Source organism: Pyxicephalus adspersus, chromosome 5 (assembly GCF_032062135.1).
Source record: "Pyxicephalus adspersus chromosome 5, UCB_Pads_2.0, whole genome shotgun sequence".
NCBI classification, from domain to species: Eukaryota; Metazoa; Chordata; class Amphibia; order Anura; family Pyxicephalidae; genus Pyxicephalus; species Pyxicephalus adspersus.
The window spans coordinates 133,380,699-133,407,688 of NC_092862.1; the positions used below are offsets into that span (position 1 = coordinate 133,380,699).

Genomic DNA, 26,990 nt, shown 5'->3' on the forward strand with positions numbered 1-26,990 from the left:
GGGTTACAGCATTATCAGTATTCGTGCAATGGCCAAAAGGGATGATTGTGGAGTTGGTGGCGAAGATGGCGGCATCCTAGGATGAGGCAGTAACCTGTCATTGCTGCAGGGCGACTGCATACAAGCTTTTGTCACCCAAGATAAATGTCTATGATCGCTTTATGAGAAAATCTAGTCTGTGCAGCTGTCCTCTGACTTGGTTTGCTGCATTGTAAAAAACACAAACATCTGCTATTGTTTTCTAATAGGGATGTTGTAGCATTTCCCCCCCTCCATAGGAAAAAACAGCTTCTTGTGTCACTGGAAATGGTCCTTAACAATGGTTTCCAATGACAACCATCAGGGAAAATTAAGAAAATTACTCGTGAACTAGAGCTTTTGCCAGTAGGAATAATAATAATAGTTATAAAAAACAAGGGTGTTGTAGTTGGTTGCTATGGATGCAGGTCTAATATGATATTAATCTGCCTCTTGTCTGATATCCTTTGCACAAAGCACTGAATTTCAGGTGTAAATAATAGATTTAAATTTACTGTTTGCTGGTGTTACGAACCATGTTACGCATATAAGAAAAGAGCCAGATTAGTCCAATATTGAAATACACCATTGTTTTTATACTATTATTGGTATTGCTACTGGAAACAACTCTTATAGAGTTCAGGAAGATTTTTCTTCCATTTTCCATAATACTTGTCCCTGAAAACACTTATTAACCTCTCCATTGATACAAGAATGAGCGCACCTCTTGTCTGATATGCTTAACTTCAGCAAACTATAGAAGAAAATTTAATATTTACACCCGAAATGTAGCTCTTTCTGCTGACAAGAGGCAGATTAGTATTATATTGGACTTGCTGCCTATAGCAACCCAGCAATACCATTACTTTTAATAATAATATTATTATTATTATTATTGGCACAAACTCCATTTATTAATTTTTCATAAAACCTTTGTGTCTTGAATGAAGAATAAGATATTTTATTGTTTTTGTTAAGAGAGAAGGGAACAAAGTGAAAGCTGTCTTGTTTCCCTGGGAAACCGAAGTTTGCTGCACAGGGAGAAGCTGCAGGCGGAGGGGGGACAGCACGGAGCGGGGGCGGAGGAGAGCACAGGCCGAGGAGGCTGAGGCAGCACAGGCCCCGGGAGGAGGAGAGAGCACAGGCCGGGGAATAATGTCCAGGCTGCGGGTGCTAGAGCTGTATAGCGGGATGGGCGGCATGCACTGCGGCCTGACAGGTAATAACAGCCCATGGCGGACTTCCTCTTCCTGTCCATACACACGTGTAGGCTGCACACAGCACCAATGTGATCACACACAATATATAGATCGGAATGCACTTAGAACTGCACCTTACAGGCCCACAATACATAAACACCCCACAGTTCAGTTCCTAGCCATAAAAAAAGTTCCTTAACTGGCCATAAACACAGATATTAGTCATCTTTATACCTATAAACAAATATTTTATCAACAAAATATGCAATGTGTAGCACTTTGTAATATCATTAAAATATCAGTGCAACACATGGTATTTTTCTGCACAGTCGACTGAAAATATTGATGGAAAATTCTATCTATAAGGTATAGATATATGCAATCTATTAAAAAGGTAACATGATGGAATTGCAATGCGTTCTCCTGACCGGTACAAAATTCTGCTTCTCCAGGGAATGTAATCAGGGGTTTGCCAATTTGATCAAATCTGGAAAATTTTGGTTTGCAATAGTTCAGCTGTATGATCATAATAAAGCGTACCTAAATTTAAAATTTCACTTTACATAACAGAGTAGACAACCCTTTTATGTAAGGTAAAAATTCTGTTGTTTTTTTTTTTTTTTTTTAAAAAAAGGGTGCAGCACCACCTGAGTGGTGCAGTCACGCTTCCCTAGAGGCTCTTGGGTGCTCCTTCTGCACATGTCCGAGCATCTCGGGCATGCGCAGAAGAAGCCTTTTTCGCGCAAAGAGAAAAATTTGCCGATCTCACGCATGTGCAGGGAGATGTACACATTTTTTTCATCCTACGTCACCTGATCTCGCGCCAGGTGAGGTAGGATAAAGAAGAAACGAAGATGGCGGCGCTTGAACGCTGGCTCCGGGACGGATGCCTGGTCGACGCAGTACCCCATGCAAAACAACCCTGGGATGGATCGGATCGGACTGCCCTGCGGGATTAAAGGTAAGTGTGCCTGAGAACAACTGTGGTGAGGCTGTTTAACCTAAGATAAGCCTTTTTTAGAAAAATAAGAAACCAAAAGTTTTCAGTTTAGTTCCTCTTAAATGTGTGTGTGACCACCTTTGGACTGTGGACTGTGTGGACCACCTTTGGATATTTCAATGGGGATCTTTCTGCCAGTGTAAATTTGTTGGTTGCAGAATCTATATGGGGCAAAGCAGGGAGGTGACGCGCAAGTATGCGTTGCTTCCACACCAGCGGATGAAAAGGGTGCCTTTTTTCAGACAGTTTTTGGTAGTGAGGAAGCCACACCTTGCTACAAAAGGTGTGGGGCAAGGGAGTGATAAATACAAAGTGACTTCTTGCATGGGTGACATTAGCTGTATACTCACCTTTCAGGTGACCCATGGCCCTTCTTTCACTGTGTTCCAGCCTGCAAAGGATTCTTCAGTCTTTACAACCTCCAGGACTATTTGATGCCTGTGTCCCCTTCCCCTCATTGTGGCTCCTTCCTCTGCCCTATACATCATTATACAACTTGGCAGTGATATTGTGATGAATTTTGCCACATTACACAGCTGGGGACAACAGGAATCTGACACTCCAGGAAGTGTCAAGAGTCCAAGGCTGGGTTCACAATGTTGCATTCTGTCAACACACACCTATTACACTGGAGCGCATTGGTGCGCTGTGATGACATTCATTCTTTATACCCTCCCAATGCACCTTGCTAACTCATTAATCGCAACACACAGCACAGTTATTATATTGTTAGCAGAACAATTACAGCAATATGTTTAGACTGGGGAAGGATCAAACACGTCGCCTTTTTGCTGTCCTGCATTGGAAATTTTCTATGACTTCCTTTTCTAGTGACAGTATTATGGTCAGAGTGACAGTTTACAGGAATGGGAGCTGCAGCATCAACTTGACTTCATGTTCATTTGCATATGATACATAGCAAACTATTCACAAGACTGAAATTCTATTACCTCCCATCCATGATAAAATACTATAACCAAAGGGATTTGTAACATATTTACTGTACTAATATTGTTATATTTATCATAATATTCCTATTATATAGTGGTATCATGTTTATAAGTAGATGTTCCTAAAAAGTAACAAAGATTGCTCAGCATGAATATGTTTACTTTTCTGATTAACAAAAGAAACTTGCTAAGCTTAAAGGATGTGATTGAGTTTAAATATGGAAGTATTTCTTTTTCTGGGAAAATAGTATTGTTTTTACACAAATAACTTTCAACAGGATCACCAGTTTTAGAAGATCATTATCATTATCACTGTTCAAAGATATCGTTCAGATTGATTGCCATTTTATAGTTTGGCACTTTGAAAGTGATCAGCAGCTGCAGTGAATGTGTATGTTCACTGATCACCACTTTTAATGTGGAGATTAGTTATTCAATTCAAGGAATTGGAGCTTTTTTCACCAATTTAAGGTAAATATGGTATGTTATTCAAATCCCCATCACCACTGTGTAAAGTCTGATTGTCCTTTTATAAATTTGGAGCCATAAAAGTGATGTCCGGGAACAAATGGGCAAATAAACATCCCTTCTTCATAAATAGGTCCTTCTATTCTCTTGCAACACAAAGCTACAGTCAAACAAATCCACCATACACAGGTGAGGCACATATATCCTGTGATTGGATGAAATTCTCTTCAGTCTCGTGAACCGGGCACCACTGCCAGACAGCACAGGCTCTTTCTGGACCTCCATGCACACTACAACAGTTAAGGAGTGCAGCCTGGTCCAGGCCCCACCCCAACCTCTGATTGGACCACAAAGGATCAGCTACTCACTGATAATAATACCTTTGTTGTTTGCATGATTAGAAGTAAAAAAATTAGATTGTCCTTATTCTGTTGGGACAGGTTGTCATTAAAATGAGCCTGTCACACATTGTTGCACTAAGCCCAATAACCCCCTCTAGGTGGAATATAGACTTACCCATATGTCCGGCACACTTCCAGGTATGTAGGAAAGTAAGGATATGTACACGCGTTAGTCTTTTGTCATTTTCATCTTCGTTTTCGTTTTTGACCTTGGATTGTAAAAGATCTTTTCCGATGACAAAAGACTAAAAGATGCAGAAATGAGAGCCATTCTGATTTATGGAAAGGGTAGGGGGGAGAACAAATGAGTGGCACAGATGGTTTATATGTTTGGTTCATATTTATGAACCTAATATTTAGTTCTCCATGTTCCTGTGATGTGACATTCTTGTCTCTATCACCTTGGCTGCTCTGGGCGCCTGTGGTCATGGCATACAGTGATTCAATTTTAGGTAATAAACTTTTGCAGAAAAAGTGATTGTTTGCCATGCTAACATCGTTAGTAAATGAAGGGAATGATTTAAACTAAATGTTTTAATTGAGATTGATGCAACATGCATATAGGTATGGGGTACTATACACCAGGTGCCTAGTACTATGTACATACATGTAGCTTTAAGGTCATGGCTGTACACCAGATGCCTGGTACTATGTAAATGCATGTAGTCATAGGGTTGCAGCCATACACCAGATGCCTGGTATTGTGTACATACATGTTGGTATAGGGTCATGGTTGTACACCAGGTACCTGGTACTATGTACACACATAAAATTATGGGATCATAGCTGTACACCAGATGCTGGTACCATGTACATGCGAGTGGTTATGGGGTCATGGTTGTATACCAGATGGCTATCATCCCCAGATGTTATCTCACCAGCCAGTACTCAGATCACCTAAACAGATGTTGCTTTTTGTATAGCTTTAATGATTTGGGAGAATGCCTTTGTCATGCTATGGTTTTCAGCTTCACAAATGTTGACCCTGTGCAGCCCTAAATGTTTTTGGAAATAAGAAGGTTTCGACAACCAAATTCACACTTTCCTTGTATGTAAAAGGTAACATAAAGAGAAAGGGAAGAAATAAAAGCTGCAGATTTTGGGATGCATACCCTATTGATCCTTCAAGGTTCTCCAGCATTGGCTTTAGCGTGGTTGCTGTGTTTGCACTTTGTGCTATAAGATTTACTTATTGACAGCAATCTTAAATTGGATTTTACAAATAATCATTCAGGTATCTTTGTGTGGTGTGAGGAGTTATGGAAAACTGTGATTGTTATGGAAAATCTTGCTTTTCTAGCACTCCCAGCCTTCAAAGTGAAGTTCCTCCACATGTCAGAGGAATGCCATAATTGATAGAAAATGTTTTTGCAGACTGGCTGAAGCTCCAATTCCCACTAATTGGCGAGGTCACCAAGAGTTCCAGTGCTGTGAGTGCTGGGTGTAGGAGTCCAGGCAGGGGTGAGTAGGAGTCACAGAGCTTGGTCAGGAATTCTTTGGGTTAATAAAGGAGAACATTGGCAGTTCATTTTCTCCAGTGCTCTGATAAACAACTGAAAATACCCACATGGGAATCTGATATTTATTTGTCACTGCCAAGATACATGCATACAATAATATTTGCACATCACAATAAAATACCTTAATCACTTGATTGTTTCAAGTGTACTTATACAATCAATACATGTACATAATCAAAACTAAAACCTTATCAAATTGTACTAAAGCAACAGTGACTCTGCCACTCAAATGATAATGAACTTGCTGTACGTGGTCTCAGACATCTGTCACACTAGACCTGATTTATTAAAGCTCTCCAGGACTGGAAAAGATTGAGATGAGAGAACCTGGGTGATCCAGCAAACTTGGACTAGCAATACAGTTAAGGCACATTCACCCAAAGAATTGCATAAAAAAACACTACATTACAATTCCCCTAACACACATGCAAATAAATACTTACATTCCTGCACACTGCAGTGTGATGCCTAACGTGTGGTGCAAGGCCAAGGCCCGTCCCTCATGTCCTGCGTGATTCCGCCATACCCCACCAGACTGCATGCAACACCTTATATACCAAACCTATCTATTCCTAAAGCACTCCCAGGCCCGAAGCTTAATTTGAGTTTGTACACACTGCTTACAACATAGTAATATATTACAGTAACAATAACGTTTGCCTGTGCAATGGAATAGGGGTGTAGGGTAATGGGGAAGGGGAGGAACTCACATGCTCAAAGCTGTATTAGAGTTCTTTTAAATATTTATTTGCTTGGGGAGGAGGGGAGGGGGGTCCTTTTAGACATCCTTGTCCTCTTCTGGAAAATCCATCAAGGTGTACTTCCTGAGGAAACTGAGGACCAGTCTGCAGCAGTGCTCAATGGACATCCTGTTCCTCTGATGGATAAGGGGCTTCCTGGTGCACCAGATAGCGCCCCTAAAGCAGTTCATAATCCTCCAAGCTCCTTCGATCTCCTCTTCCGTGTATATGCCAATGAACAGACCATACAGCACAGTGCAGGGCCAGATCCTGGACCAGATCAATGCTAGGTTTGTTGGATCATCCAGGTTCTCCCATGAAAGTCTATCCTCCCCAGTCTTGGAGAGCTTTAAGAAATCAGGCCCACTGTATAGACACGTCTGGACATACATGTGATTTTTTTCATGGTTGTTGATCAATACTGCAATTGAAACTCTGATCAATTCAAATTGACTCTTTGCAATTGACTCTGAATATGTGCAACTCCAAATTGTTCCAAATTGCAATTTTACCCTTTTATATAATAAAAATATTTATCTAACACAAAAATTAGTTTTGTTCTCAATGTAAAGTTTACCCAATTGATTTAAAAATACAGCCATGCCTGATCTTTGATTTTTGCTCTACAGTCAGCCCACATAAAGGTAGTAATTATAATTATTTTAATAATTTTGACATTTTGTTCCTTCTTTTCTTCCTCTTTGCAATATTTGGCCATGGCCGGTAACCCGCTTTTTTGACAGTTCAGTATTCAGGAAGGTAAGAAAGAATATTGCAGAAGGTACATTGTCTCTTTCTGCAATACTAACCTGCCTGATTAATCATTTTTTAGACTGCAAAAGACCACAGTGCAATACTCTTCCTAAAGGATAATTATTGCTGGGTATTTTATTGTAGCAGCACACTAGATGTCAGTGTTTTCTTACCTGTAAAGGTGTGCTGAATTCTAGGAAATAAGCAAATATTGTCTTAATACAAAAAGCATGTATTCATTCAATTGTGCTGTGCTTCTAAATCTATTCAGCAATCCAGCCTAAAACTTTGCCTCTGTACAGGAGCTTCCTGTAATGAACAATCATCACTTCTCTCTCTTTGCAAGGTATCTTGTCCTGTATCTGCCCCCTCGTGTAGTGATATGCAGGCAGCCTGCAGTAAGTGGTAATAAACAGATGAAACCCCCAGATTCCTCCAGGGATTGCTAAGGGTTTTCTTGAACTGTGGCATTTTGATCTCATATTTGTAGGTTGGTGAGCTTTGACAAAAAGGTGTAGAGTAAAAATAGTTATGTGGATTTGGGTACCTGCCAGACATTTAGTGCAAAACAGGCATCTGATCTCAAAAGGATTAGGTTGCCCTTTCTTTCTACATTCACACACAAGAGCAGAATGCTCTAACACAGCGGTCGCCAGCCTTTTTGGACCTACGGACCACTAAACTTATGGGCTCCGGACCCACTCATGCGCGTGGAGCTGTGTGTCACTCAAAGGGGAAGAAACTTCCCCCATAGTGACGTCATGATGCCAGAACCTGCCCACTCTCCCATCGCACCTCTGAGCCTAGAAGGGTCAGGAGAAGTACCCCGCGAGGGGGCGCACTGGCCAGAGCCACTGACAACCAGTTGGCGACAGCTGTTCTAATACAGTGTTTTTCAACTAGGGTTCCTCCAGATATTGTTAGGGGTTCCTTGAGCAGTGAAAAGTTTGTGACTCCCGGGTCACTTTAGCAGATTCCAATGATCATTTTGGCTATCTGTAAGGCAACGTACACAAGTCAGATAATTCTTGTCCAATTATCACTTCAGGGCTGATATCGGACGAGAATCTGACGTGTGTACAGCGCTCCATAGACCAGAATAGTGCTGTATGTACAGCACTTGTTCCTGCATCTTTCAGTCTTTGTAAAAAGTTTAATATGTGCACGCAACCTTAGGGTGACATTCTTCCCAATGGCCAGCAATTTAAGAAGCAATCTTCCTCCTGACACCACACTACTGTACTGTGACCTGCGGATAAAGTAATATAGGAGGGGTTCCCTGAGGATCTGAAAGTTATTTCATCCTCTATGTTAAAAAGTTTAAAAAACACTGCTCAAATATGATATTTAATTGTGCAATCTCTCTTTACCCAACACAGGTTTAATATGTATCATTAACCTATTATCATTTCCATAAATAAATAAATAAATATATTTGGCTCTGTATTCCCCTCATTACAGGTTTTCTACAATTATTAAGAATTCTTTTTGATAATTTTTCAGAAAGTGGAGCATCAGCTGAAGTGGTGGCAGCTGTGGATGTCAATACCATTGCTAATGAAGTCTACAAATATAATTTTCCAAACACCCCCTTATGGCCAAAATCCATAGAGGTAAGTCTCTTTACATATGTTAGGTTAAAAAAAAACAATAAAGTTTGTTTTATGGGATTACTTTGGACTAGTGGTAAAAAGGTCCTAATTAAAAATTCTTCAAAATCATAAAAACACATACCTATGCCTATATATCAAAACAACAAAAGTGAATGGCTAGCAATCCGCTTGCACTTGTCTGGTCAGACTACAGGAAGCAGATTTATTATCAGTTGATTTCTAGCTGACTCATGGATTTTCAGTTATAATATTTAAAAAACCTGATTCTAGCATAGCTCAAACAATTTTTATTAGAATTGGATTGTGCAGGTCTTCTCAAGGGAGCCATATAAATAGGAAGCCATGTCTGGTGCTTTCACCCATTCACAAGTCATGAGGTATTATACAGAATAGTTAGGAACAAGCAGATGTTTGACATATATAAGTCTGCCCGTACCTGGGTACTGCTAATGATTATTGTAATCTTCTTATCTCCAATAAAAGCCATGAATGAGCATTTAAAAAATAAGTGAAAAATTACCTTATTAGACCACTAAATCTTATAGCACACTGAAGAGAACATAGAACCAGGATAAAATAACGTGAGAGCAAGGAAAACATACAAACTTCATGCGTTTTTTTATTCATTTTTAATACTTTTATTTGCACATTTGGATCATTAATTGGTTTAAATAGGTATTCACCCCCTTTGTTTGTTTCCACAATTCCATGCGTCGTTATACAGCCTGGAAATAAAATCTTTTGATTTGGCTTTTTAGTATTTATTGTGCATAAGATAACACTTTGTACAGAGAGTAACAATAAAATATGAACCCTCAGAGTTCCACTATGTTTTTTTTCCTTCACTCTTCACTAACTTTTAGCTAGGTGGGTGGCTACATTGTATATATTTCCTTTACAATTTCTTAAATCATTTGTCTGTCATTGCACCACCTTCAGACTTATCACTGGTCTTTTGGTTGAGTCTCTGATTATTGTCCTCCTTATGTTGGTCACTGACCAGTATAACTAGCAAATAATTGTATCAGCAGCATTGTGTATACTGTCTGGTCGGGTTGCAGATAAATTTAATAAAAGTTTTCAATGTATCACAAATATTTTGTTTTTAATTAGCTATAGCCTGAGTAGAAAAGTTTGTCTCCTAGTTGAATGCTGTAGTGATGACATTTCTGTGGCCTCTTCACTCTGGCCATGATGTCGCACATTTGCCGCTTCCTCATTCCAGGGAACCCCAGCCTCTCAAGAGATGCTACATGAAGCTTCTCTAGGTGGCAGCTTCATAGGAAAAAAATAGGGGCAGCAGTGAGGGGTACTAGTATCTGGTCCGAAGCTGTCAAATGCGCAGAGGCTGGTTCTTTTGTTGCCAGCTGCCAGAAGCCTCATGGGATCTCATAATCCCGAAGCAGGTTGAACCTGCCCTAAATATATAAAATACATTCTTTAGGTCTGTGAGTGTGACCTATAACTTGGTAACAAAATTCATTCTCCTAACTAGCCCTAGTTCTGATTCTGAGGCTCAGTAAGTGTTGGCCTTCTGCAACATGGAGAGCAAGGACCAATATATTACACAGCGCAATACAATAAACGGGTTGCAGATGATAGGCAGATACAGACAGCGACACAGGAGGTGGAGAGGACCCTGTCCCCAAGAGCTTATTTTCTAAGAGTTGACAGGGAACAGGCATTTGTTGTGGCTGCTTTTAAACTGCACACACTGGGCCTGATTTATTAAAGCCAAACCTTGAATGGAAACACTTTCACGAGTAAACTTGGGTGATCCAGCAAACCTAAAATGGACCTGGTGCAGGATAGAAAACATTTGCTAACAAAAAGCAAATGATTTTTAAGAAATCCTTACCAGGTTTGTTGGATCACCCAGGTTCATCAATGATTGTCTATCTTCTCCAGGTTTGGAGAACTTTAATAAATCAGGACCATTCTCTTTTGATAATCCCGAAACATATTTAGCCGATTTAAACTTAAACGTCAGATAGGCTTTACGATTGCAGAATGAAATTATCACAAATATATAACTTCTTAGTACAAAGCTAATGTACGGCATACATAAGATTATTACCCAAACTACAATTTTGCAAAATGCCATTTGCCCTTTACATGGCCACATATATTTTTTTTTCTGCAGAGCTGTGATAATTATTTCCTGACATTTCCTTTGTACAAACAGAGGAAAAGGACAATATTTTAGTCACTTACCTATTTTTAAGCTTCCTGTTGTTTAATAGCAATGTTTGTGTCTTATCCTGGTCATCAGCCAGTTTATCCCTTCTGTGCAGTTTTAAATTTGAACATTTTTATTGTTCTCTGGGATTGCTAAAATATTAGGATTTTGGTAAGTAGCTGTACACATTTGAAGCTATACTCCAGTCATGCAGACAGATACACTGATGAAATATGTATATGGATTGTTCTATTTCCTAATGAGTTTGTAATATTATGCCACATCCATTGCAGCAGCACTGCTTGGACTGCATAGCTAACATTTGAATAGATAGTAGCCCTAGGGTCCCAAATCCGAATCTCAGAAAGGACACAATGTGCATGGAGCTTGTATGTTCTCGCCTTTTTTTGCATGGGTTTCCCTTCCACATTCCAAAATCGTTCTGGTGGGTTATTTGACTTACCCAAATCTTTAGTTTTTCATGGTGTTCAGGGTTAAAACGGGACTAACCTGCGAGACTCACCCGTATCATTGCCAGGCGCCACCATTTTTTTCTCTTCCTGGAGACGATCTTCAGCCATCTTGATTGGTTTGGCTCAGAAGACGTAACTCCTGCGTAGGGGCTGGGGCTTTATTCCATGCAGGGGAAGCCAGGAGCGCTGGGTAGCTTTTTTTTGACAATTTTCCATAGCAAGCAGGCAAGCAGTAAACACAAAGCCATTTTAAGTAACACAGATTCAAATATGTAAAGGGATTTTGAAAGCATTATTCACACATTTATATTTTGGTGGAGTCTCCCAGCCATTTGATTTCTTTCCTGTTTCATTGACTACAAAAAAAGTACCAAAGGATAAGTGCATGGTCAGGTTTGGTATTGCTGGTCTGTATGTAACATGCCATGTTTCTGCACCCTCTCCACCTGATGAAGCAGCTTTGTCCATCTGCAAAATACATAGAATGACAATGTCAATCATAACAGTTTTGAATGATGTTCTATCGTCAGTACAGTTGTCTAGTTGTCATGTTGCAATAAATGTCATGCTTTTTTTAAATTAATTTTACCCCCCCTCCTTTTTTGTGCTACTTCCTGCTCCTCTTAGCTTGTAAGCTCTTTTGGACAGGGTCCTCTCCTCGTCCCGTGTCCTTATTTCTGTCTGTCATTTGCTACCCATACTTAATGGACAGCACTCTGTAATATGTTGGTGCTATAAAAATACAGTTCAGTATTAATTACCTTCAAAATCATTTTACATATTTGAATCCATGTTACTAATTTTTTTAACTGTTGGCATTATTAATGTTCAAGTTAGGCAATTCACATGGATTAGGTCATTTTTACCCAATAAGTTACCATTATTAAAAGTGTGAAAATATTAACTTTCTGATAGTATTGAAAATCTGCTGCTTTTCTGTTCCCTAAAGTCTGCAAGTATTCTCCAGTCCTAGCTGTGTACAATATTATTTCCTCTGCAGATTTTGTTTCCTGCTGCTGGTCCATTCTTCAATGCAGGATGTTGGAGTCGGCAGTAATGCCCATGGTGGCTGTCAGGTGGAACAATTATTCCACTCTGATGGTTGAGTGCTCTATAGAGCAGAGATATTTAGGCTTTGGATAACTTTGGAAGTGTACTGTGTTACTGGTGAGATGTACCCTTCATTTTTATCACTGAGCACACAATAGTTCTGACTATTTCATGCTCTATCAAAATAGGCAAAAATCATCTGGACTTTAGATATTCTACAGCATTTTCAATACTTTTGCACCATTGAAAGTAACATAATGAAACATCGGCCCAATGGAAACTTTTATTCTGGGAAAAATATCATTAACAGAGCTAGCTTTGTTCAAAGGTTAACTGATAAGACGGCTTTTTACTGCTGTCATCATTTTTGATGCATGTCACTATGACACATAGAAGATACTTTACCTGTATCTGTAAGGTTAACATTCTTCTCACTGGCCAGTAGTATAAAAGGCGTTTCTCACGCTAACCACTACACTGATGTATTGTGAGCTGTGGATATAGTAATTATAGAATGGGTTCTTCCAAAAGACATGAACGTTATTTCAAGGGTTCCCCCGTGGTAAATTGGTTGAGAAAGGCTCTAATAGGCTTTTCAATATTAAACAAAAATGTTGCAATGGTTGAAAGAGCTACCGATATACAACGTATCTCTCTATTTGAGTTACTTGCTAGTTGTGTAACTCAGTATTCCAAATTACAGATAAAGGAGATAGAAAATGTCTGCTATTCTTCTACAAAATACTAATCAAACAGACGAGCAGCTAAGTGTGGAAAATTACCACTCAGCTATGGCAACTGATTCTAAATATGTTCATATGTTTTCCTAATACTTTTATATACTTAGCTAAAAATGCTAATAAACATTATTTTGCAGAAAGTTATTTATACAATGTGTGTATTTAACAGGAATCCTTCCTTGAGGTCCCTCTTTGCTACTCATTGTGAATCTTAGGGGCATATTTATACTATGCAGTGTTCTCCCCAGCCCTTTTTAGCTGGGCGCACGGCCCGGCACATTTCAGTAACCACCTGGTTGTATAACAATACAGGGACCAACCCTCTTTTACAGCTTAATCAGATCCAGCTTAAAAAAATATATAAAATCATTATTATGAGTGGTTACTGAACAGTTGGGACACAATACAGGGGGCTGCCACCCGCCTAAAATTTCTTCCCACTCAGCATTAAAAATTCTGGGTTGAGCACTGCTAAGAGATACTTCTTCTAACTCCATTTGTTAAACTCTGATTGACACTTTCATTGCTCTATATTTATGGAAGGATGATCAAATTTTGTACAGTGGCAATCAATGCTTAGGTTGATGTACTGTTTTTACCCTAAACCAACAATCAAAGCTGCTATCACTTGAATAGTATATAGGATCCCCATATCTGGAAGAGGTGTACACAGTTTCATGGTGGTTTCATATTATTATTATTATTATTAATAATAATAAACAGGATTTATTTAGCGCCATCATATTACGCAGTGCTGTACACCCTGCCTCAAACAGCTTACATACTGTACTTTCACAAAGTGGTGATTATAATAAAAGTGGCAAAGATGAACAATGCAATGGAAGTAGTTAAATTGTTGGTAAGTAGTAGCTGTGCTTTATACTCAATCACAAAGCTAAAGCTGATTCTGAATTTGTTGAGGTGGTAGGGAAAATTAATGTATATATCAACTAAATCTGCCTGTTTATTCAATCATTGTACGTCTATGTCATTGCCTCTGCCACAATCTAATAGTTCAAGTTTGTATACGTGCAAATCTGGTTTCTACAACCCAAATCTGGTAGATCAGACCAGTTAGATTTGGCTGGAGTGCGCCAATCAGGGACATTGCTTTGGTTTTACAATGCAATAATATCTTGGCACCTTTTGTAATCTGCACTTCTTGGCAGCTTGTTCAGTTCATGTTTGTTGACAATAACATCTTATCCGAACATAATTATCTGTTAGTTTTAAAAAATACTGACCTTGATATATTTTGCAATCAGTAGTTTATTAGGAATGATTTTGTGGGCAGACTGTAGACACTTGCACACAGACCTAATAGACTGGAGTTCTTCTGTTCACCATCATTTAAGGAAATGCATACCTGAACCAAAGTCTGCTTGAAAATGCAAGGTTACAAATATGCATAGAATTCTATATGCATCTCCATAATCATTAATTTACTTATATAAGGCCATTGTACAATGAAGTCCCTGCTTGCACTGAGATGCTCATTTAAAGAGCACTGCAAAAAGAAACAGACTTCTGTCCTGTCGTGTCGAAAGACTGACCTAGCTAGCTGGGAAATTTATATAAATATTTTCTTAGTGCAAACTTAGTACATGTTCTCTTCCACATAAACAGCTCCAACGTTTCCTGGATAACAATACCAGTTACGGTATTTTATGGGGTTTCTCCTTAAGTCGTTTTGTGGGTTCCATTGTTCAGATGCCATAAAAAACATACTTTGTGATTGTGAATTAGCTTGCTTTTTCCTTCCTTTATATTAGGGAATACCATTGAAAGAATTGGATTCCTTATCATTTGATATGATCCTAATGAGTCCACCCTGCCAACCATTTACACGGTAAGATATGAACTTAAAGAAAATGTTTACAGTATAATGCAAAAATAATAGGGTCGATTTAGTGAGAGCAAAAGAGAAGGAGCGTTCAATTTAATGTGCCATGATGTTGGTTACAAGGTAAAATAGACCCACAATTTTTGGTACAGAATATTGCGGATATTATTCATGCCAACCCCTAGGGAAATGGATATTGAACCAAAACATTTGAACGTTTTGAAAATATTTAGAAATGGGTTAAAAAATGATATAATATGATTTAGGTTTATATCTCTATGGTGTATTTTTTCACTTTGCCACAAAAATGGATTTGTTGGACTTTTGAGAGGCAATAATTAATGTATTAAAATGCAAAACTTTATTAAATACAATATACTAAAATCAGATTGTAAAATAATTTCCAAATTTGCAAGAAAAATTAGCATGATATGCACAAAAACCAAAAAATTCAAAAACCTGGAAGCCCATATTAATTATACATAGTTGTGTATTCACCATGACTCCAAACATACATAGAACATAAACTGGGTGCACCAAGAAATCAAAGAACAATATAGATTTTTTTTGCAGATTCATATCTACTTCATTAGGAAAAATGGAGCAGAAGTAGTTTTGTGTATATTGCAAAAGTTCACCACCCTGCACAGCGGCAAAGTAGAAAAAGGGGAGAGCTCTTGGGCCAGATTAAGAGAATACATTAAAAAGGGGACCCCAAATATCACAACTCATATTGAATATGGAGTGACTTCATGTCAATCTGCAGCATCCATTACATGAAAATGCCAATACTATATACTAGAAGATTGAGTTGCACAATGCACAAAATAGTCCTCCTTAAGGTGTAACACCATAATAATCAGAAACAATCAGAAAAAATTTACACTTATTGGTCTTGTGTTTAAAATAGAATGACATTGATATATATATATATATATATTTATTTATATAATTTATGATATGTTTTTTTATAAACCAATACTGCAAAATGCGTCAGGAGGCCTTTTCTTACAATTTATGTGTATATCATTTTTAAGATTTAACATTTTTACATTTTTTAACCTGACAATGGAACTCTGTAGAGCATGCAGTCGACTTTAATTAAACTAATCTTTTGCGGCTGAAAAATCCAGCTTTTTGAACCCATTTCTAAATATAAACTTAAACGTTTTGGTTCATCGATGCCTTCTGGGGATATTTTTGAAGTAAAACTAGTTTTCTCCGTAAAAACCTGAGAGATTTTCCTAAACATTTTTTTCAATAAAATCTTCCTTTTTTACACGGTGTTGGAATATTCCACAGAACTTTACAACTTTGAATGATTGGCCCTTGCATCCCAAACAGGTTACAACCAAATTGCCTAACCAAGTCCTACACATAGAGGGATCAATTTTTACCTGAAACCAGTTAACTTACTACAGGTAGTCCCCGGGTTACATACGAGATAGGGACTGTAGGTTTGTTCTTAAGTTGAATTTGTATGTAAGCCGGAACAGGTACATTAGTTTAATATTTGCAATTAGGACAGATGTTTGTCTCAACTTATATTAGGCAGCATGGTCTTAGTTACTGTAAAAAATCCTCACTGTGAGTTAATCACAAACAAAGCAAAAAAAATCTTTATGAAGCCTAGACATTCATTAACTTCTGGAGCAATCTGTGCTTTGGTATGCAAAAAGAAACAGCTACAGAGTTTGTCTTGGTCAATAAAGAGTTACAAGAGGCTGCAGAAAGATATCACCCCCAACCTCAGCTGTGTTTAGCAAAATATTTCTTCTGCAAGTCATGCAAACAGCCCCCTCCCCCCTTCAAGCCCCCATCCGTCTTGCACATAAGGATCAGGGACCCCATGTTTGTATCTAGGAGTCGTTCGCATGTCGGAGGTCCTTAACCCAGGGACTACCTGTATTATGATAGTAAGACATTTACTTGTACACTTTTACTTTGTAGTGTACCATGTACATCAGTGTTTCTCAACCTTTTTAACATTTTAACCTTCTATAATTACTATATTCATAGATAACAGTGTGTTAGTGTGGTAGTCAGAAAGAAAAATGCTTTCTACATCACCAGTGGGAAGATTGCCACCCTTATAGGTGGCCAAAAAGATCATTGGTGTTGGTTTACTGACCTGAGAGACACAAATCTCATCTCATCATTGCTCAAGGAACCCCCAGCAACCTCTGGAGGAACCCTGGTTGAGAAACACTGATATACACTAGTGTACCTTGTGAGAACAAATTCCAGGACCTCAGCCCAGCAAGGAAGACATGCTAAACGTTTAGATTTCAATGTTTTTATTGTGGAGAATAACAAGTAGAAACACAAAATACCAGTCTACCATTTAGAGTTTGCAGCCAGCACATGCATTTTATCAGTTCGCCTGTCATTCAGAGTCACCCAGGAAGGCAAGAGATGGGGCACAGGTGGTATGAAAGTGCAAAGGCTAAAATTAAAAAGAGACTACACCAATCTACCCTGCATGGGAGCTGTGCATGAAAAAGGCTATGCTGTCCAAAAAATGAGCAAAAACCGGGCTTCACAAAACAATAGCTATCAACTAATAAATTAAATATAGAGTGATTTGGCCACAGTTACAATAGATATTTGTGGTGAAAATAGAAGCATTTGAGAATCTCATACCAAATGTGAAGCACCATGGTGGAAATGTTATGTGTTTGGATTTTTTAGTTGCTCCAAGCCCTGGGCACCTTCCAATCAACAAGTCAACTATTAATCCTGTATTATATCAAAGTGTGTTTGATAAGAGTCTAAGTCTATCAATCCGAGAAGTAAAAGTTGAACCAGAAACACATTAATGAATCAGTCCACACTAGCAAATCCACCAAGAACCATGGAGCAAGGAATTTTGTATGGATGAGTGGTTGGACATATCATTGAGTTGATGTCTGACATTGGTGGGCAGTTTTGTAAAAAAAATTTTCCTGATACATTGGTTCATATCAGCTTCCAAAGTTAAGGGTGTACTTTCTTTTGCCACAGCACACCGACCTCTATTAATGTTTGTTAAATTAAATTATTGAAAAGCGACAATTTGTTTTCACTATTTCCATGGGGTGTACTAACTGCTCACATGACTATATGTTTAACCTTATGTGCTTTTAATATGCTTGCAGTAGAATTACACGTTGACCATTGAATTATAATTTATATAAAACAATAATACATAATTATTTTATTCTTTTATTTCTTTTTCTTGGTAGGATAGGCTTACAAGGCGATGTGTCTGACCCAAGGGCAAAGAGTTTCCTTTATGTTTTGGAAGTCCTTCCAAGGTGCAATGTCTTTTCTTTTCAAGATTATTCTTGGATCAAACACAATGTGATAAGTTCAGAATAACTGGAACATGTTTGTTATTACTGTTTCATCTGTTTAAAAGGATGACTCTGTTTGTGGAAAATGTTATAAAAGGGTTTTCTAGTTGAGGGAAAAAAAATCATATGCAAAACTTTTTGGCAAACCTGTTCAAATGATAGTTTGGCTGATTCTCCGAAAATGAAAAGCAATTATTACAACCCATGCACAGACTTAAATACACTGATAAAATGCATATTTTTGTGATATATGAATTCTAACTGTTCAACCAGTTTTTCATTACAGCTTATTCTGCCATAGATTTTAAGTCTTAGCTGCAAAATGTAAACTGAAATGTATTTATATTTATTGACAATTGTTCAAGGCAATTGCACACTCAAACTTAGATTGGCACTAATACAATGGAATAGCCACAGAACTTGTTCTCTGTCCATGCAAGTCAAAGCAACAGGTTCATTTGACCCCTCCGCCAGCAGCATATGCTGAGGTTTTATTTGCTCTCCTGCCACTCTTTAATATTGCTGGGAACAGGAGCGCCACCTGTGATAGGCAGCTAGTAACTCAGTTTGTAGCTTGCACAGGGGAGGAGTGAAAGAAAGGTAAGTATGCGTTGTTGGGCAGAGTCGATTTAAAGCAAAACCTATTATTTTATTTTATATTATGGAAAAATGAATTACAGGAACAAAACACCATTTTTGAACTTTGGTTTTTGGTTACTCAGTTCATCTGTTCAGTATTATAAAATGAATGAGAAATATCTTTAGGGGAACTGGGACCTTCTTGCGATGACCAGGAGTCACGTGAAGTGTCTCTAATAAGCCTAAATGTTATTTGTGTTTGGATTAACCTAATTAATGCCCTGTATTGTGGAATGATCTTTTGATTGACATTGCTATTTTAACTTTTGAGAGCATCTTTACATTGTCCTTTGTTTCTAGACTTCAGAAAACTCCAAAATACATTCTTCTGGAAAATGTGAAAGGATTTGAATCATCTGAAGCAAGGTAAAACAAAACAATGGTTTAGGATGTACAGTTATTGAAATTTTAACATAAAACTATATTAACAGTCTTCTAGGAGTTAAATTCAGATTAATTTTAAGATTAAAGTACTGACTCCTTCCTGGAGAAAATGCTGCTCCACATGTTTTTAGTGCTGGCCATGTGCACAGGAACCTTGACATATGATCTGTGCTGAAAGAGGATCGGTTATTCAGAAACAACATTTTGCCTTATGTACCAATATCTACTCTTAATCTGCACAAGGTATATTTAGGGTTGCACAACCTCTGTACAGGTTAGGCTGTCTATGCAAAGTGATTAGGGCACCCAATCTGTTAGAAAATCATCACTTCCTGTAGTGTCAGTGCCTTAAACCTCCAGACCACCTGCAGCTTCATTCTGATCCTTTGGCCACCTGGCAAGGTTGCTATAAATCTGCACCTTTTTTAAAAATACATTTGGTGTTCCTGCCATGAAGGTCTTTCTTTAGCTACTGCCTCTTATAGGTGACAGCCACTGTCTCTGTCTGTGGATTGTGCGCCTTCATTGTCCCCCTGACACTAATGAAGACTACAGGTGGTGGTTTCAACACATATTATGCTGTTGTGGTCTACTATTATCACCATTAAGAATCTCCCTCTTAAAATAACATTCAACCATCATTTAAACTTGTAAACTCAGCCAAACTCATAATTCCCCAATCTATCTCAGTGCACTGCCATCTTTTTCCTTCTTCTCTTCCTAGATATGCTCTTTGGCCATCTTGGTAGGAGTTCTGAATGGGGGACTGAATGGGAGTTTATTCAGTACCGAATGAGAGTTCATTCAGTCCTGGCAAACGTCAGGATTTTTGGGTATAGTTTTTGACAGTTCCCCCGGGGGGTGATCAGGCAGGTAAAGGGTGCTTATTGCAGAATGGACATCGCCTGTTCCTTTCTGCAATAATGCCGTCTTATCCATAATTTGGAAAAGTGTAACTGTAGTTTCACTTTAAATACAAATATTCTATTTTAAAAACACCAACCATCATAACAGTTATTTCTAAAACACAGCATGCTGGCAAACTAAACGCCATTCACTTTTGGTTTACATTTGCTTTAGGATGATACAAGTCATAAAATAACAAAAACACAGATAACAATATCAATAGACAACTGTGTCTGTGCTTCCATGCATGGGAACAAGCTCTGACACTCAGGATGGGAATTCAGGTGCACTGCAGAGCCAGGATGGCAGTTTGGCAGCATAGTGAACAGATAATTAGGACAGTTTGCTGGAATATCTTTTGAGTTCTGTTCAATAGTTTTGTTTTTTTGTCAGAGGCACCTTGATCAAAACATTGCAAAGCTGTGGGTATCATTTCCAGGAGTTTCTTCTCTCCCCAACATGTGTAAGTAAAGACTTCTTGCTGCATATAGGTTCCTTTTTGTATGTTGGCATACGATTGTGCTTTATGTCCTTTATTTGCTTTGCCATCTCTTTCCTTTCTCAGTGCATACACTCAAAAAATTAATCTGTTTCTGGGTAAAACCATATGTGCACTTGGAACTGGCTATATTTCCCTTAAGGGAAGCACCAGCCAAGGGCACATTCACCAGCATTCATCACTTCATTTTTGTTTTCATTATTTGTAAATGTGTTTAAAACATTACCATAAACACTCAAGGGCCAATTAAAGCTGAAGAAGGAAACCGCAAGATACACTCTGCAGTGTGTAAAGGGCTTAAATTTGAGGATTTTACTGTGATGAATAGTTAAAGCTGAGCTCCTAATTAAAAAGTAGCAATGTATGCTCACCCCCCATTTGAAACAAACAGTTGCTTTAAAAATCAGTACTTTTTGCAAAATCTGCAAAATCCTTCATAATTATACTTCCCCTCTGCCCTTGCCTTTGCAGCGCTGGGCCCCAGGTATAAATCTGGGCTGGGATACTATCTGCATGGAGTTTGTATGTTCTCGTGTTTGCATGGGTTTCCTTCGGGCACTCCAGTTTCCAGTGTATAGTTTGTATGCACTACACAAACATTCATGTCTTTAACCATCCCTTTGAGGACGCTTCACGCCCGTGTCCCTTTTGACATTACTATGGACTTTATAGAATGCTGCATAATTTGTGGGCGCTATATAAATACTAGTTAATAATATTATTAATAAAAAGCGCTGTTAATTACTTGCTTATGCACTACAATTCCTATGATGCAGTATTGTGCACTATTTTGTGACAGGCACCACAAGCATCCTCATTTTTATCTGCCATTTGGTGCCATAATTTCTCTATTTCCTATTGGCTCTGTTGATTTAGGGATTTCCTCTTTAAACACAGCAATGACATCATGGCAAGCGTTTGTCTGCTGGGACATGACCTAGAAGGGAAGGGAGGTTTGAGATTAATGGGTATTGTCTGGCTATATACTTCAAGTTGCCATTTTGGCCTGTAGAGTAGAACTTCAGGTAAAAAAATGTAATTGAGTTATTACAAATTGTATCCTATATTGTTTTTTTTATAAATGTATCATATTTATTTCAATAATTCCCCATGCAGAAAAAATAGCATTGAATACAGTAGGTTCTGTACTGTGAACCAATTATGTATCTCACAGCGCTGTCATCCCTGGAAGCTAGTTTGGAAGGGTCTATTCAGTTTGCAAGAGGGAAATGTGCAGAACAAACTTCCTGGATTAGTGTTGTTTAATATTAGTCCGGTGCTTTAGTGGGGAGGCTACAGAATGCTGCAGAATGTATTTCACCCTTTGACTGCTTTAAGCATAAGTGTGGAAAGACTGGCTGAGCAAAACTTTAAATATTTTGGATGGATGAACAGTTTACTTATATTTTTTTACAGCACATGTAGCTTTTTTAATGAAACAAATATGCAATGCCATTGCTTACCACAATACTTTATTGAAAAACACCTGATAATATAAAGGCATGTGTATTTTTTATTGTACTGGTCTCACTAAAATCAGTACAGTCATTCAGCCTCATATGTAAGTACTGGAGGGAAGGAAATGTGTGTAGCACTTTGCTACATAATCATGCTTTTTTTTTTTTTTAGTGTAAATCTCACTTGGTTGGTTTCTGTGTTTCTGATTGCTATTGGAAACACTTTATTTTTGTGTTTATTTTTCATGTATCAACTCCATTGTGGTTGTTCTGCTAGACACTTGTTATGTGGCTGCCAGATTTGCATGCTAGGCGCTCATTAAATCTTTTTTTTTTTTTTACTAGCTCGGAATTCCAAATTCAAGGCTGCGGTACTTTCTGATTGCTAAGCTACAGTCAGAGCCATTTGCTTTCCAGACCACCAATAAAGTAAGCTTCCAGCATTTTTTTGCTTTATAGTATGAAATGAACCAACAGTCACACATGATTTAAAGGTGCAATAGCGAAAGAATATTTCACAACTTTACAGCTTTATTACTCTAGAGGAGCCTTTCTCAATCTCAAGATTTCCTCCAGAGGTTGTATATTAACGAGCTGCTATTGAAAATAGCTATTTGAAAAACCTGCTTATTGGTAAATTCACACTCTACTTCTGAGGCAATCACCTTTCATGCAGTCATGCTGAACAAGCACTTTACCACCTGGAAACCTGTACATGGCCCAGAATTCCTAATGGAAGACGTTCCAGACAGATATTAACTTGATGATAAAATTTGACCAACTTGATGACCTTTGATATGATACAGAGCAATATTTGTAGATATGCTGCCATCCACATAAAAAGTTTCATTTGAAGTAAATATGTGTTCACAACCTACCTGCGGAATTACTCCACATGTTATTGTTGTTAGTTTTTTTATGCTGCTGGGTTAATTTACAAGTAGAGAACTCTAAATTTTTCTTTTAGTGAGTTCAGGAGTTGCTTGCTTCCAGCATTGCTCCTTATTTAGGCAGATAGCTTGTAAGAACCAGCTGCATAACTTTTTTTTTCCTTAAGCACCATCACAGTTTATTATCTGTTATTGTCCTTATTTATCATTGTGTTCTTTTTATTTGTATTGTCATTGTAATGCCCTTCATGAATCTGTTCAATGCAGCATGGACACCCTGTCCTTAAAATGCTGTGTGGGTTTAAATATGGAGGTGGTAACGGCTTACTTTAGACAATGAACTATAGAAGTGCATCACTGCAAGACAGGACATGGAAATGAATGCACTTAGCGTAATTACTAATCATAAGTTTTGTTCACACTTTAGTGGGTGGTCTGTAAATGTACAGGTTGTACTGTTAATTTTTTTGTCACAGAGGTAATTATACCTGATTTCTCTGAATACAGCCATTCAGTTATCAGGCAAAAGTTTTCATTAAAACATTAAATGGTTTTCAGGCACACTGTAAAAGTTGAATCATTCCACAAGGTAATTGTAGAATCTGTTCTCTATATGAAGCAGTCCTGAAATGTAAAAGATCACCTGAACTCTACTCTAGGTACCTGCACATCATGTTTTTTTTCCCCTGATCATCTATTAGGGAATAGGGGCTTTTTAAGAGCTCTGAATCCTACCGGCTGACAGGCTAGGCCTTTCCTTTTCCAGGTTTTTGGTATTGCTTTTGGGCAGGTACTGTGTTGGACACCCTCAGCATCCCATAGTAAGGTTGGGTACACACATGCAATAATTGTCGTTGGAAAGAATCTTTCACGATCCTTTCAAATGGCAAAGGACTGCACAATGCACGAATGAGCGCTGTACATACGTCACCATTCTGCTCTATGAATAGAAAGGGGGGGAACAATGGAGCAGCACCCCGCTGCACTCTCCTCGCCGTTGTCCGCTGTTCCGCCAAGACAGGCGATGAGTGCTGTACACAAGCCAGATTCTCATCCGATAACGTCCCTGAAGTGATTATGGGACAAGAATCATCTGACGTGTGTACATAGCCTTAGCAATAGAAAGCAGAAGAGAACTTCTTTGGTGAACATAGTAAACAAATAACACACCCTGCAAAGGGAATTTTCTTTGTGTATATATAAGAATTGTTAATTATTCATGTTGTCAAGGGGCCCCTAGCTCAATTCATGTATTGATTCACACAGCTTACCTATCATTTTCACTAATTATTTCATAATCTGTTTTACACGGCTACTATGGACACGTTTTAGGCTCAAATATATCTGTATACCAATAAACTATATACTTTTCCATATTAGATTCTTGAAACTTTTCCTAGTACAAATGAATCAGAGGTAAAGAGAACTGGCTGTGATCTGGGTTTGGAAGTGCACCCACAGGCAGACACACATCAGAAGAAAGCAGCCAGCAGTGCCCAGTGCCCAGAAGGAGATATTGTATACAAGCTGGAAACGGCTGAGGAGCTGGAGCGAAAACAAAGTCAGGACAATGACTTCTCTGTACATACTCTACAAGACTTTTTAGAGAACACAGAAGAGATCAGCCAGTACCTTCTGCCTCCAAAGTCATTACTAAGATACGCTTTGATCCTGGATATCGTTAAACCCACATGTCGAAGGTCAACTTGCTTCACAAAAGGGTGAGTGTGCAACATAGCAGCTTGTAAAGGGCAAATCCATTTCTAAATGACATTTAAAGCTGAACTCAAGACAGAATATCAGAGAAAACACTATTGAATACAGTAATGATAAGGCAGCAGCCAGACAGGGAGATGGAGAAGCAGCACTAACAGCCAGTTGGGTGTATTTTGCTGACAAGAAACCTGCTGACAGTAGGGATGATCTCATCAGACTGTTGCTGCTTTGTCTTCATCCAATCACAGATTTGGGGAAACTGCTGTATTGTTTCATTGCAACAGAGAAAAAGTCAGGTCACTAAGCTGTATGTGCTGTCTAGCAGGACTGTGACTATGTCAGTACTGGATAGACAAAAATACAAATCCAACTCAGTATAACCCAGCAGCATTGGGTTCACAGCAAGACCTCATCTTTGGAGATTTGAGGTGACATGTCTTTGCCAACCTTCTGTTGTCTAGTTTCAGGTTGAACAAAGTTGTCAGACTTACCCCTCAAAAATGTGCTGAAATGTGGTAGTAATTTATTATTTCTTTCAGGGAGTTATAATTAAATTAAAAGAGTTACTGAAATAATAAGTAAATTTGCCACTTGAAGGCTGGTGTTCACATTGGATGCATGCACACAAAACATCTTATTGAATAGCGTGTCATTCTCACTTTTGTTATTTTAGATATGGGCATTATGTGGAAGGAACGGGTTCTGTTTTACAGACGGCAACAGATGTAGAGGTAAACTACTGCAGTGGTCTCTTTATTAAACAAATATCATTTTTAGTGTTTTGCAGTCATTGTATTGGCGCTCTCCATTAAGTGTCCCTTGGTGCTTGAAGGCTTTTGAAGTAGAAGTGCCTGTTTGGTTGGTAAAGATCATTAACCTTATTGAAATCCTAGCTAAAATAACGAGTAGGCCAGTGACAGCTTTATATACCAAGCATGCTGGCAGACGGACCTTGTCTGTGTCACTGTATGCTTTATTGCTTTTGAACAATAGCAATTTCATTAAGTGGATGAGTTAAATGTTCAGCCAAGTGAGCAGAAAAATGTCTGCTCTCTTTTCACAAACTGTGTCTACTAGTTGGCTGGGATACATTTATTGGGAGGATGTTGACATATTAATCCAAATGGCTCTTATGAAAGCAATAAAGGGACCGTGTTACTGTAAAATGGAGCCAGATCTGAGAACAAATGAAAGATCGCTTTATGTTCCATGGTTTATTACTCTTATTTATATGCTTCTGAACCCTCATGTTTCTTTTTTTCATATTGTGATGCAGATAAGCTCTGTCTATAAATCACTGGAAACGTTGCCTGACGAGGAGAAGCTCGCTAAACTTTCCACAATGAAACTTAGATATTTCACACCAAGAGAAATCGCAAATCTTCACGGATTCCCAGCAAAGTTTGGTATGTGTTCCACTGGTAAACAGCAAAAAATTTTCATAGCCTTTTTTATTAACAAATCCAGATATGTAAAGACGAGTCCTAACTATATACTTTCTTCATTAACCCTTATTTTAAATAATATTTCGTACTAGCTTTAAGGAAATAACTAAATACATATGTAAAAATGATTGTTTAGCCAAACCCCATTAAAATAGCCCTTTAGTATAGGAGTCCAAGTAATATGTTATACCACTGTGAAAAGTCTGAGCCATATCTGGGTCCAGGCAGAAGAAACCAGAGCTGTACATGGCCTCAGCTGTCATGTATTAAACTATATCTATTGCAAACATCCTGAACTAAAGTATTGCAGCGTGACTGATCTTGGCAGATAAGTTGGATTGATTTTTGAAAAAAGGAAAGTATAAAGGTTTCATATCAACTTGCTGATTTATTTTTAATATTTTCATTCTTTATTTGTCATTTATATATGGTGACATTGTTATCCTAAACAATCTGAATTATTACTGTTGAATGATTGTTCTTATATATGTGTAATTTTAGTTTATGTTTTACAACTAGAAAACTAGCATCATTCATTGTAACACTTTTTATATCCGCTCAGGTTTTCCAGAAAAGATAACAATAAAACAGCAGTATCGTCTGCTAGGGAACAGTCTGAATGTTCACGTTGTTGCCAGACTTATCACCCTCCTACTTCAGTCACATTGACTTAGTGCAATATGCAGACAGCTTCAAGGATCAACAAGACCCCAAAGACGTTTTTTTTTTTACTAAGTATTTTATGCAAAATAAATAAATTATGCAATAAACA

General features: G+C 38.1%; 1 protein-coding gene across 1 annotated transcript; it reads left to right on the top strand.

Moving 5' to 3' along the window:
- The first annotated feature begins 1,053 nt into the window (after positions 1-1,053).
- Positions 1,054-26,990, top strand: TRDMT1 (tRNA aspartic acid methyltransferase 1). Its single transcript, XM_072412779.1, has 11 exons — positions 1,054-1,237; positions 8,553-8,662; positions 14,877-14,953; positions 18,172-18,243; positions 19,222-19,287; positions 20,605-20,674; positions 22,513-22,596; positions 24,438-24,778; positions 25,447-25,504; positions 26,050-26,179; positions 26,781-26,990. The coding sequence occupies exons 1-11, from the start codon at positions 1,174-1,176 to the stop codon at positions 26,885-26,887; spliced, it is 1,179 nt and encodes a 392-aa protein (XP_072268880.1). The 5' UTR covers positions 1,054-1,173; the 3' UTR covers positions 26,888-26,990.